The sequence below is a fragment of the Propithecus coquereli genome, unplaced genomic scaffold (assembly GCF_000956105.1).
Source record: "Propithecus coquereli isolate 6110/MARCELLA unplaced genomic scaffold, Pcoq_1.0 Scaffold63, whole genome shotgun sequence".
In the NCBI taxonomy this organism is placed as follows: Eukaryota; Metazoa; Chordata; class Mammalia; order Primates; family Indriidae; genus Propithecus; species Propithecus coquereli.
The window spans coordinates 1529285-1543977 of record NW_012152285.1 but is presented as its reverse complement, the minus strand read 5'-3'; the positions used below and the strand labels follow the sequence as shown (position 1 = coordinate 1543977).

At 36.7% G+C, this 14693-nt stretch overlaps 1 protein-coding gene across 2 annotated transcripts in view; it reads left to right on the top strand.

The window, feature by feature from the left end:
• The window catches only part of PRKG1 (protein kinase, cGMP-dependent, type I), a 1343769-nt gene that overhangs the window by 850301 nt on the left and 478775 nt on the right, over positions 1-14693 (top strand). For both annotated transcript variants that reach the window (XM_012659754.1, XM_012659753.1), the window contains exon 4: positions 7342-7447. In XM_012659754.1, the coding sequence (XP_012515208.1) occupies positions 7342-7447 (106 nt within the window). The remainder of the gene's footprint in view (positions 1-7341; positions 7448-14693) is intronic.

The window sequence follows — 14693 nt, the reverse complement described above, 5'->3', positions numbered from 1 at the left end:
TGTTTTCGATCCTTAATATCTTTCAAATTCATCTGCCGCCTTAGCTTCATTACAATTAACACAATCCACTTACCTGGTTAATTACAAGAGCTGCTAACTGATCTCGCTCTCTATCTCTGTCTCTCTGTCTCTATCTCTACCTCTCGCCTGAGTCCTGTCCTCCTCCAGTGCACCTTTAGGCTACTGCTAGCACAATCTTTTTGAAGTGAATCACCTATTTTCAATCCTCCAGCGTCCCCTCCTCACTGACCTCAGGATCAAGTTCTCACTCCACAGCAAGGCATACAAGAACTTTTGCCATATAACCATTTCTGCTTTCCTTATCACGTCAATTTTACCTCTGACTACCTCCTAGCATCTCAGCATCCCTGGACCACTTTTAGGTTCATCCAAGAGTCAATTTTCTTCATTATATTTGCAACTGGATCCCTATTTCTGGAAAGTGCTTTTGGTGATGTGGCAGTGGTAGGATAATATTAAAAATATCTAGCACAACCCAAGTGCCCATCATATGAGTGGATTAATAAAATGTGGTATATGTATACCAGGGAGTACTACTCAGCCATAAAAAAACGTGGGAAACTAATATCTCTTGTATTATTCTGGATGGAGCTGGATACCATTCTTCTAAGTGAAGTATCACAAGAATGGAAAAACAACACTACATGTACTCACCATTAAATTGAAACTAATCAAACAACACATATGTGCTCATATGGAAATAACATTCATCGGAAATCAAGCAGGTGGGAGGAGGGAGGAGGGTATGGGTAAATTCACACCTATTGGGTACAGTGCACACTATCTAGGGGATAGGCACACTTGTAACTTTGACTCAAATCATACGAAAGCAATCTATGTAACCAAAACATTTGTACCCTTGGAATATTCTAAAATTAAAAAATATTCTCACAGTAAAATAGGAACATAAGTATTATTATCCCTTTTACAAATATTATACTAACTGTAAGCTAAATGTATTCCCATAGAGATAGAGTTTTGTGTATAAAGTTCATCTATCTTAACTTTCATATATATATATATATGTACACAATAGTTTAGTTATGTCTGTTTTTACAGTTTAAATAAATGGAACCGTATAGTAAAAAAAATATCTAGCAGCTCCCTTGGCATACTTAGTTTGGGCCCCTGCTGAGCTTAGTCTTAACCCTTTAATTACTGAACTGTGGGGATCCTAGGGGATGCTGAGATAAGCACCAGGGGAGCAGTCAGGTACCTTGGGCAAGTGGCTATTTACTAAATAGTATAAAGGTATTTTGATGTTTTAACAACTGGCACATGCCCCTGTGGATGCAGACCAGCTAAATATCAGCCCTATCCTTATCACTCCTACTACCTCTTTCTCTGGACTAATCCTTCCTCCAGGACTTGCCTAGAGCAGGGGCTCTTAATCTCATGGGTGCCATGGACCTGTTTGTCAGTCTGGCAAAGCATATAAGAGGAGGGGTGTTTGGAAAGTATCCAGCCATTGTTAACATAACGAAAACGGTTACATGGCTGGATATTTCCCAGACAGCACTTGTACACCCTTCTAAGAATAATGTTTTTAAAAGCATAAAATAAAATACATAAGATAACAAAGGAAACCATTTATATTGAAATACAGTGATAAAATACTTAATAATGAATTGTGATATAATAACTTAATAAAAATAAGATCTGGAGGTAGATCTAGTAACTGCCATAATTTCAAAGTACTGATGAGTGTAAATTGTATTTAAGATATCTACAGCAAATGTAGGATGATATAAAAATAGCCACGGTTTCTGTTGGTGACAAACCACTACTGTGATTTGCTCATATTTCTAAATGAAAGAAATGCTAAATTTCAGTTGTAGGATAGTAAAAATAAAGGTGTTGTTTTTCCCTTCACATTCAAGAGTCTCGTGAGTCCCATCCATGGACACCTTGAGGCTTTGTGGTTGCCAGGTGTCTTAGTCAATTCAGCCTGTTACAACAAATACATATGCTCCTTGACTTATGATGGGGTCACATCCTACTGTGAATTGAAAATATCATAAGTTGAAAATGCATTTAAAACACCTAACCTACTGAATATCATAGCTTAGCCTAGCCTACTTTAAACATGCACAGAGTATTTACAGTAGCCTACTGTTGGGCAAAATCATCTAACACAAAGCCTATTTCATAAAAAAGTATTGAATATCTCATGTAATTTATTGAAAACTATCCTATGGTTTCGGAATGCATATTGCTTTCACGCCATTGTAAAGTCGAAAAATCATAAGTGGAACCATTGTGAATTAGAAACCATCTGCACCACAGACAAAGTGGCTTAAATCCCAAATTAATTTCTCATAATGCTAGAGGCTAGAAGTCCAATATCAGGGTATCAACATTGTCATGTTCTTGGTGATGGCCCTCTTCCTGGTTAGTTCCTCACATGGTCTTTTCTTGATGTGTTCACACAGAGAGAGAGATCCATCTCTTGTATCCTCCTCTTTTTGTAAGGACACTAATCCCATCATGTGGGCTTCATCCCCATGACCTCTTCTAAACCTAATCTCCTCCCAAAGGATTCACCTCTCAATACCATTGCATTGAGGATTAGGGCTTCAATATTTGAATTTTGACAAACTTTGAGTCCATAACATTGGGTGTAGAACCCTAAGCAAGCATTCAGTCCATAACACTGGGTGTAGAACCCTGGCTTAGATAATTCTCTTCCAATAAGCCTTTGTTAATCAGCTCTTCTGAGCTCCTCCCCACAGAAAGTATGCATTGCCTTTTCTGTATATTCCAATGCCAGAAATTTACCCATGGTAACACTTGTCTTGATTTGTTTTTCTCTTAGACAAGACCAGAAATCAGCAAGTGCTTTCTGTAAAGGGCCAGATAAGAAATATTTTAGGTTTTGTGGTCCATATGGTCTGTGTTGCACTTACTCAGTTCAGCCAGAAACAATATGTAAATTAATGGGCATGGCTGTGTTCCAGTATGACTTTTAGGGATGCTGAAATTCATTTATGGACATTGAAATTTGTTTCAAATAATTCTCATGTGTCACGAAATATGTTTCTTTTAAAATTTTTCAACCATTTAAAGATACAAGCCCCATTTTTAGCTTATAGACTGTACAAAAGGAGACCATAGGCCAGATGTGGCATAGACAATAGTTTGTCCACCTATGTACTCGATCACAAGTGTCTTGAGGGCAGGCACTATAAGTTTGTTTTCTATCCTCTACATAGAGCCCCAATGTCTGCCATATTGGTATAAAATAAATACGGGCTGAATAAATATTTGAGTCTCTAAGTGCTTTATACTCACATATACTTTCTCAATATTCTTCCAGAACTTGAGTTGAACAGCAGATGAATTCCCCAGTAGGAGACTTTAAGCCAAATCCAGATTTGTGGTCTCTTCGTCTAGCACAATTTTATAGCTCCTTCCTCTGAATCTTGGTGTCCCCTAAATGAAGGCCAGCTGTTTCCCATGTTGAAGGTGTTCCCAGTGTACTTGTACACTTAGAGATCTCTGAGTGATGGCAGTTTATGTGTGTACCACTGAGTGGAATGTGACCTTAACCCGAGAAAATGATATATGTTTCAGCAAAGAATTTTGGATATATACTTGAACAAAAAGGGAAATCCCTTCGCAGCATTATCTCTGCTTTATGCCCTTCAGACTTAAATGTTCACCAATAGTAATCATCATGAAAATCACAGGAAGTTTATTTGTGAAGTGCTTATTCCCCACAGAGATTAATACATCACCTAAGATCAAAAGTAAATGAAAACATTTTTTTTTTTTTTGAGTGGTCTCTTTAAGTTACAGAAGCAACAGACTTGTTTGTACTCCAGCAGGCTGTTTAAGAAGCAAGACGTTAATCACAACTCTAATATAACCATGTTTTTGATAATAGGGCAAGGTGGTTATTAGTCATGCTTGCCCACCTGTAAAATACTGATTTGACTAATGTGTACGTTGGCCAAGGCTAAATATAAAAAAGGTTTTGGCATCTTGCCCAAGGTCATGGACAAACTTGCAATTTCATCAAGCCACGTTCATTATCATGCAAAATATCTGAAAGGTAGATTTCACTTAGAGACATTTCAATAGCCCCTATAAAAAGGAACTAAAAAGAATGAAATTATGGAATTACTTATTTTTAGAATTCATTTTTCAACACATGGATAATGAACTCTGATAAATTCAGTTTCGATATTTTAATATAACATCAGAGACCACCTGGGCTTATATTCTTTTGTGAGTTTTTTTGCAGGTGAACTTCATGTTTATAAATTACATTAATCAACAAATAGGCCTAATGCTTATCAAAGCTAATTTCTAGTGGGAAGGGAGATTATAGGAGAGGAGACAGGGACTTTTCTCTAAAGGAATATACAAATTTATATAAGGAAACATGATACAGACCTATGAGAGATAAATAACATTGGTAACATGTGCTAAGCACCAGTGAAGGATGCAGATAGGGTGCTCACACAGTAGTGATATTCTTTGGGGGTTGGGGGGTTGGGGGTGGGTAAACTCACAACTAATGGACCCGGTGAGCGTTGTAGAGGGAAAAGGGCATGCCTCAAATCATGGTTTTGGTGTGGCAAAGTCATAACATGTAACCAAAACGTTTGTACCCCCATAATATCCTGAAATAATAACAAAAAAAAATGAAAGAAAAAGAAAAAGCCATAGCAATTCATAGGACAGAGAAGTTGTTCAGGGGGAACCAGGGACAATGCCTGGGCTTGACTTAAAAAGCTCAGACTTAAAATGCTGCAGATAGCTTGGTCACCATACAGACACGCGCACGCATACACACATACACACGCACATACACGCACAGAACTGTCAAGCCTTTGTGCTCTCATCCCCATGCTGCCATGTTCACTATGACTCTCCTTGACTCCTGGCTGTGGCCTCTGCTTGGTGTTCTTTGCTCCTTGTTTGAAACTGCTCACACAACGTTTTACCACATTTCCTCACACAGAGCTTTCAGCACGTTACTACTCTGCTCTACAGTTTTCACATAAATTGGTATTCAGCAGGACCATTGTTGGTCTACATTCTGTTCACTGAGGTATCTCCTAATCCAATTTATTCCTCTCCTAAATAGATCTTTCTCAGCTGTCACAGTGGTCATATCTCTTGGTTTAAGAGCCCGTAATGGAAATTTTACATAGTGCTGCTTGGAGTATGAATTTGTTAAGTCTCTGCAGGGCAAAGTCTTAGAAATGTATGTATGCTTTCATTCATGGAGACATTCCACTTCTAATCATTCCTTTAAGGTGCATTTAAATGTATATATATATATTATACATGATAATTAAAAATATTTTTATTGCCATGAGTTTTTAACATAACAAAATTGGTCATGCATTCTAATTTGTCCTTTAGTGGGAGGTACCTAGGAACCATTAAGAACGATGATGAATATGGAAATATTTATTTTATTCTATTTTATTTTGCATAAACATTTAAAAATGTATAGGTGTACCTATGATGTATCCTTTTAAACTTTGATGCTTTGCTTTGTTTCGTCTTTTTAAGATCTCTAATAGCTTTCTATTAATCCTGACTTCTGCATCAACTAACTCCCAAACTATGCAGCAACCCTACAGAAACCTCAGCCATTTCAGTCTGTTTCCCTGATTGGACTCCCGGGCTCACTGCCAGCTTTGCTCTAGGTTACGTACGTCCCTCACCCAGTGATCGTTTGTCCACCTCTTTTCTAGCTCAACTCCTACCATTTTTAAGTTCCCACTTGCAGTTCCATCTGTTAGGAATCTTTTCCTGATTTTCTCAGTTCTTCATGGCTATATCATCCAGCCTTACAGTTCTTTCTCAAGTAAACTAATGTTCCGAGAAAGAGCCTGGAGTCAGCAGAGGAACTAGAATATGGTTGGAGAGTACCAGCCATAGCTTTGTTTTGAAGTGTCATTTTTAAAGTATATTTAGAATGGAGTTAGAATGGAGTTCCTGTACACACAAGTTCTTGCTACTTTGTTCTTTTCCTAGTTAACTAAGCATGCTTTCTTCCCCATCCACCACAATATAGAGCTGGCCAACAGAAAAGTCATATTCCAGTTTCTTAGCTTCAGTTTTGTAAGGAAAAATTAGGTAAAATTCAAAGGTAGGGTTTACTTTGGAGTACAATATTCCCTTTATCATCTTTCTCTCTGGTCCTTTGTGTGTTACTTCTGCCTCCCACCGCCCCCACCAAGTGCATACATGGCCTAATTACTTTGTTAACATTCTCCCCGCTCCCTCACTCCCAAGTCATGATCCATTGCATTCCCTGGGCTCAGTCTGAGAACTGTGAAGAAGAGAGAATCGCATTCTTCTGTCTTTTTATATTTAGCTCAATTAACTATGATATATCCTGGCCTCATTCAATGGTCTTGCTCAAACCTCCAAACACTCTTTCTCTACCCATACCCCATAGCCATGGTATATGAATTGGCTTTTGTTAGCTTTTGTGCTAACTTAAAATATTTTCTATTATAAAAATTTGAAAACATATATAAAAGTAGAATAATAAAACAAACCTCTCACATACCCATCACACCAATACAATTACAAAAATTTTTAGTGTGTTCATCTCTTAAAATCTGAGTTTATCTTGATATATTGTTCTGTAACATCTTTTTCTAAAACGTGTCTATTAGTTATGTGCTTAATAGATTAAATGGTTATGTTCTGTGGTATTCACCTTTAACATTTAATTATGCCTTGCCAAAGACAGCGATGCATAAGAGTAGAAATTAAAATTCAGCAAACATATCTATAAAACTTCCATGTGGCAACTTTGAACCCAGGTTACAATTTGTAAAACAAGGTTTGTTTAGAAGTCATTGGGTAATTATTATTTCTATTACCGAAATGCCCTCCAAACCTGAAAATTGAATTTTTACCTCTACTTTTTACAATTAAAATATGGCCATTTGAGTCATTAACACCATTCTGGGTAATTATCAGGGTGTGTTATTACTTGTGAACCTCTTTTTCTCTTCATGGTATTTCCTTCATGTGTAATCTTGAATTACTAATACTTTTGACATGTGCTTCGACACTACTGTCCCCTAAGGGACATAAGAGCAACAGGAACCTTCCTAGTAGACAATAATACTAGTATGGAAAATTATAAACTACATTTTGCCTGTAAGCATACATGATTTTTTAATAAATAGGACAGCATTCTGATATTAGCTTTAAATGTGTGTAAAAGGTTAATCATTTTCATACCACTCATGAATAACTCATCTCTTTTGCAGATGTTGTTTACAGTTGAAATTCTCTAATTAATTTTCCCCTGCTTGTGTTCTTTTTCTTTTTCTCCAGCTCTTGTAAATGTGAAACTCTGGGCCATTGATCGACAATGTTTTCAGACAATAATGATGAGGACAGGACTCATCAAGCATACCGAATATATGGAATTTTTAAAAAGGTAGCATGCTTTCTTTTCTCCTTTTGAGAGCGTTTATTTATGTTCTTTTCAGTTCTATTATCTGAAATGCAGTACAGTGATGATTTTTTTGCTTTTATCTTAGTCTTAATAGCCTACAAATTTGTAGAAGTGCAAGACTTTGGGCAGGCTTCTTTGTATTTCTGGTGCCAATTTTCATGATGTGTGGTGAAGTCAGAACTTCAGAATTTCATCACGTGTTTTTAGCCATCCAACGCTCTCTTATAGAGGAGCATAGCTCAGAGAAACAAATGAGCATTTGCCTGAACAAAAAAGGATGTTAAGTTTATCTCTAACTGTTTATTGTTTAGTATATTTATGGCACCTCTTCTAAACAGACCCACACTGGAAGACTGAGTCATCTCTTTTCTGAGTTTCCATATGAAAGGTCAGATGACTAAGAAGGAAAAGTTCCAAGAAAAAGCTTATTATCCTGTAATCCTGAGTTTAATTTCCCAAATTAAATTCATTTTATGTTTCAGTTCTGAAATATCAATAGCTTTTTCCCTTAACAGTATATATTATCATAATAACTCAATATGGGATCGAAATTGGAATGAAAAGCCAGCTTTTCATTTCTTAGGAATAGACTGATATTCACTGAAATGAATTTCTTTTTCTGTAAGCTTATTTTATTATAAAGGAAATATTTTATTATTGAAAAGAATATTGACAATTCTGATGACTTTTTAAAAAGTAGTTATTTTGTATCTTTTTATAAAAAGCAGAACCATCATTAAATATTGATGTACAAATCATGTGAGCTAAAGGGAGTGTATCACTAAATAGGATTTCATTTTTGAGAGCCTAGAATATTATACATTTTTTGGCTTTATATTTTTATTTTTGGTGAATAAGTGGTTAAAATGGAGCTAAAAAGTCAAATTTATGTTTTGTTTTAGTGGCATTTAACATATATCTACCAAATTTATTTAAGATGCAATTTTAATATTCTTTACTTGGATATTTATTGTTATTTTGTTTCTACTTTATTTTTTATTCATTTTTCATTTCTACATAAAATCTTTTTATATTCCTGCTAATGGGACAATTTGATTCTAATTTGATGTTAAGTAATAACATATTAAAATGTTACTCCACCAGCAGAGTGTTGGTATTTTTTTCTCAATGTCATTGAATGAAACATTTAGAAGAGGGGAAAATATAAATTTCTATTTGAACCTTAGTATAGTTTGTAAAGAAATTAAATTATTCAAGTGCCATATATATGTGGGGGCATATATGTATATGTGTGTATATAGGTGTGTATGTGTGTGTGCGCACATGTGTATCGTGAGAGACAGAGAGAGAGAGAGAGAGAGAGAGTGAGTATTAATTTTAAGCCTTTCCTTGAAGTGTAAGAGGTATTGATTTCTTCTGATGCAGCTCTGATAAAGATCCCACATTGTAATCCATGAAATGCACACCTATGGAATAGAACCTTTTATTTGTGTCACATATCTAAGTATTGGACACTTACGATGTTGATTTTAGCTTCCATAAGTTTGTTTTTGCAAGGGAATGGACCGAGTGGGAATGCTATCTCAAATAACTCTAATAAGAACTCTTTTTAGGAAACGGAGATGTCTCACTCTGTGTGGGTACATGTGCGTGTTTTAATAAACTCTGAATGTACTTATTTTTTCGGCATTATTCTCAGAGTTGCCTTAGTTTGCATTCTTTATTCTAACAATTCAAACCTTAAACAATGAAATTAGCTCTCCAGAGTGAGTGAACATTTTTGGTTGGTCAGCTTAGAGCAGGTAGAGTTTAACTGGCTGCATTGAGAAGAGATGGGTGCTGACTTTGATGTCACTTTCCACCTGGCCACCCCATAAAATGTCCAGCTCACATTGTTTGCAAATGAATGACTAAGCTGGGAGTCCAGAGAAGTGACAGGGTGACCATCATTGCCTGAGGCCAGCTTTAATCTTCCTTAATTATAACTGTGACCAACTGATTCTCTCTCTACAACCCTTCAATGGTTCACAGTTCCAGTTGAATTATTTACAGCTTCATTAGTAGGACATTCAAAGGCCTCCCAGAGCCAAAGCCAGCCAGCTTTGTCAGCCTGGATTTTTCTCATCCCATGCAAACCAAACAACTCCATGTGCCCATGCACTGCCTGTGCTTCCCCACACCACACTGCCTCTTTGCCTTTTATCTCTATCAACAATGTTCAAATCCTTCTCTTCTTTTTAAATCCAACTAAAAGCTGGCTCTCCCACAGATACTGACTTCATTCCATCCAGAATTAACCTCTTCCTCCTCTGGAGCTTCATCTCTGTCATATGTTTTAGTGTCTACTTTGTTTCATTATAATTTGACCACTGCAAAGTTATTTCTACTCCTAGATTATAGACTTCTCAGGACTAGGGTTCTTTCTTAAGCATCATGGTTTAAATTTGGCACCAAACTTACTGCTTTGTAGATAGGCAGTTTATAGGACAGCAAGTATAGGACCAGGACATAATTTTCAGGGACCATCACAAAATGGAAATACAGGGCCTCTTTATCAAAAACTATTAAAAATTTCAAGATGTTGAAGCACAGTATTAAAACAAGCACAGGGAACTTCTAAGTGTCAACTTTATGGTTCTGCACAAGTCATACACCCAGGAAGCTGTGTAGGGGCAGAGAGAGGGTGATCCCTTTTCCTCCCTATCATAAGGGTCATGGCCAATATCCCTATAACAAAAGACAGGTTAACAAGAGAAAATCATAACAGATGTATTAATATTTAATCAAAGTTTTACATGACACAGGAGCCTTGAGAATGAAGACCTAAATATACAGGGGAAAACTATGCATTTTTATGTTTAGGTTTAATGCCAAATGGATAGCCATAGAACTGTGATTGGACAAAAAGGGAAAGATCTAATGCTAATAGATGGAGTGGGGAAACCCAGGCCTGTCTGTTCAGATTCTTGGCCTCTCTGTTGTAGCATTTTTTCTTCCCCAGTATGGGTAAGACCCCTCTGGACTAAGGGTTTTTATTTCTTTACAGTCAGCTGTTACACAGAAAGGTGGGGGAAAAGTTATAATAATATTTTTAGGCTTGTGGCTGGCTTTGGAGAAAAGAGGTTCTGGTTTCTATGACCTACCTTGCGGAAGAGGCATTCTAGTTTCTCTGTCTTACTTCAGGGGAGAATGAGAGGCCAGAGATAGGAGGGCAGGAAAAGGTCAAAGGAGCTACTTCTGAGGCCTTCACTTTGGTGTTATCATTTTCTGAGCCCCAACAGCTGCAAGGGTATATATTTTTCTTCACATTTATAGGTTAACTATACATGGTACCATTTATTTTACAAGGCTACTAAGAGATGGCATAATATCCCCAAGGAAAATAATGATAGATATTGTCAAAAACTCAGAAGACCAAAAATAATTAATTTTTTTATTATAACCAGAGTCATTTTTATCTCCCTGTTTATTGGTGATTTTTAAAAATTTTGCTTATTGCTGTTTTACATCATGTACAACTTTAAAGTTTTATACAGTCAAGTCAGTCCACTTTTTCCTTATGATTTCAGGTGCAGAAAGGCTTACCTGCTTTAACATTATAAAATGTAGACTTAATACTTTAAGTTCTCTATAGCAAACTGTGAAGTGGGTGGGGGATTTTTTCTTTATGTGTCTGTTAAATAAAACACTCATCTGGGTTTTTCTACTGCAGATTTCATATACTTTATATTTTGTGAAGGTGTTAAAGGAGTAAAGCAATTGTGACACAATCAGAAAAATTGAAACTCTAGCAAATGTTAACACAAATCATCAGAATTATTCTCAGTAGGGGTCTCTATTGTACATCCCAATGCTTTCCTAATTGAGGAATTTCAAGGACAGCGACAGGCTAAAAGAGGAGTGACCTTCTATTACTACTCATCCTCCCGTGCCACTCTTCCTCCTCATTTTCCTAAATACACACATAAGTTTGGAGGGCGAGAAAAGGGGACACACCAGGCATGTAAATGCACTGCTAATTAAGGCAAGGAATTTTTTTTTTTTGTGTATTGTCAAAATTGGGTTTTATTTTTATTTCAGGGTGTTTACCCATTTTGTAACTACCAGTCAGTCATGTGGTTTGGCCCCCTCTTTGCTATTAGACGCCACATCAAACTGTGATTCTGGCTCTTTAATCCTATTTAGTCATCTCTCTTTTGTGCCTGTATTTCACATTCCCTGATGTAAACACAGATGTTCCTTTGCAAGCATAGCAAAAAAAATATTCAAGGGACAGTGCTACTAAGCATGGAATGATTGCTATAGGTCCAACCACGATTTTACCATTTGCCAGCATTTTCCATCATCTTTGGCTACTGAAAAACGTTGTTGTTTTTAAGATGGATTCTGGAAAATGAGCCAAATAACTGCCAGAGTTAATTTGTGTTGCTTTTCTCTGAGCACATTCTCTGTTGCTGCTGTTGGCATGGGCAGCTATACTCAGAGGAGCATTAGTATGTAGCTATGTACCTGCCAGGATGTGCTTATAGAAAGTGGGTTTTCTATTGTCCCCAAACTATGATGATGATGATGACAATGATAATGGTGGTTCCCAATTTATATTACTTGCTTTACTGATACATAAGAGACACAGCAGGAACCTTTTAGGACTTACGCTACTCGATGTATCCTGTTGACCCTCAGAAAAACTTTTCTTTATCCACCAGAGAATCTTTTGGTAAGGCAGATGTGCTCATGTCACCTCCCCCTGCATAAAACCTTTCCATAACTTCCTATCACTCCTAGGAGAAAGCCTACCTGAGTCTTTATCATTATCTTCAAAGCCCTGCCTGCCCTGGCTACTGCCAACTTCATCTCCCTCTCCATCTTCTCCATCCTCATTGTCTCTTGCCCCACGTGATAGTTTTCCATCTCCGCATGTGCTCCATGGTGCCTCCCAGTGGAGATGATCCCAAGAGACTCCTCCCCCTTTGCATGGATGTATTTTCCAGAGTGATCTAGGGTGTGACATATCAAATATGCCTGCTTATGGCCCCCTATCAGCGGCATCCACATACAAGGGGTCAAGAGGATGAATGGGCCTTTGCACATGGTTGCATTTATAAAATCCATTTTGAATAATAAATGTGGGGTGGCATATAAGCTTAAGCAAGATTCTTTAAAATTAGACTTGGTAATCAAAAATGGGAAACGCTCCCACCATGAAGGATCATAATTAGGAATAAATAAAATAATAGATAATACTAGTAAACATTTATTGAGTGTGGGCCAAGCAGTATTCAAAACACTTTAGATGTATTAACTTATTTAATTGTCAAGTACTAACATCATTTCCATCTTACAGATTTCCATCAAAGGCCATACAAAGGCCATTCCCATACAAAGGCCAAAGAGTCAAATAAAGCTACACAGCTCGTTAGTGGTAGAGCCAGTTGATCCAGAACTGATACTCTTAAATTTCATCCTATATTGGCTCATTAAAGGAATGCTGGGTACTCCAATACTAGTTACTGTGCATTGCAGTCTGTAGATTTCCAATAGCAGGTCGACCTTGTCCTTGGTGTACCTGGGATTTCCCATTAAGCATGTTTTTCTCTGTTAGTGCCCTCCTCTCAAACCTCAGTAGTATTTTCCTTCCTCTCACCCCCCTAGAATATATTCTCAGAAGTAAATGCTCAGTAATAGCTTAAGTGCTATCATTCTAAATGGTATTGAATAAGTCATAATGTCTTAGAATTACACAGGCTCAATGGAGGGGCTTTCAGTTGTTTGGAATTTCACTACCTGTTTGTAAGCAGGCATTTATTTCTAAAATTAATATTAAATGACTAACAGCTCAGATCAGCATCTTCTGCAGACATTCAGATATTGTGTTTGTGAGTCTATTTCACCCTCCTGCCATTGTGCAACCAAAGCAAGGGTAGTGGTCTGTAAGCAGGACCTGTTCTTGCTTAGGATGTGTTCTGTGATCTTCCTTTAAGGAATTGGACTATTTAGACCTTTACAGAGTATCTTCTGCATATTTTAGCCTAAAAAAATCAAGATGCTACTTGGTTTTCGCACAGATTATGTAAGGAACAACAATAGAGCTTAATCAATTTGTTGAGATCACATTTCTGGAAAATCAAAATCATGATTTTTCTTTACTCAGATTTTTCTCCTATAATTTACAAAAAGGTGGGAAAAAGAGAGTGCATATGAAACAGTTTGGGGGATTTTCAAACTTTTAAAAAAATTTTTTAAAGACTAAGTGACAGACCTATTGAGCTCTTAAGCTTTGAGCTTTAATAGAGCTTTTCTAGAAGATTGTGAAACCTGCATAAGAATTAAGCTTGACAAAGCTGGCATAATTTTAATTTGAAGGGAAATAATGGAAAGAATAAATAAAGAGGCACTTTCTCACCCCATTTTCAAGTCTGCCTGTTCACAGCCCATTTCATGGGAGCAGATCCATTCTCATTACAGATGACATGAGGAGCAGATAAATATAAAAGTGGCCATTAATTTCATGTTGTCATCTAGCATTTGCACAAATGTCTCCATATTGATCCTTTTTTAAAAAAAGAAAGGCAATGTATTCTCAGATATTTACATAATTATATGCTGAAGTTAAAAAAAAATTAACCTATATGTTTCATATATAGGCACTTTCACCTCCATAATCCTTGCAAATAATTAATAAAATACTCAATTTATTATATTTGTGGCTAAAATCTCCCATTTGAGTCAGTAATGAATCCCATACCCATAAGTCTTGTTTAGTCTGGGAAAAAACTAAGTTCCCGGCTAAAGGACTTAATACATTGATTCATTATGCTGCCTCTTCCTGAGCCTGGGCTTGGAGAAACGAGTCTCTTTGGGGATCGTAAGCTAACTTTTCCTCACCATATCCCTGAGAACTACTTTCTCAAAATTCTGGGGTTTAAAAATCTGAAGCAATGTGATGAAGCAGTTTAATATTCCTTTATTCTGCTTTGAACCTTATAAATCATTCCTGTAGTGTGGCTTATTTTATTTCTATATCATTCATATTGAGCCTACTTACAGCCCTATATTTGTAAAATGTTTTGTATACAAAGGATTAGTGCTTCTGGGAATGAGTTCTTTTCCATAAGGAAAACTAATCTGTAACGATCAAATTCAGAAGGAATCCATGAGCTACTGGGGAAATTAAGAAGGTAGGCTTTGTGGGTCCCAGCGACTTAGAATTCTCTGCTTGATACAGAAACCTATCTGTGGTTGGACAGAAATCTGAAAGAGAGTCTAA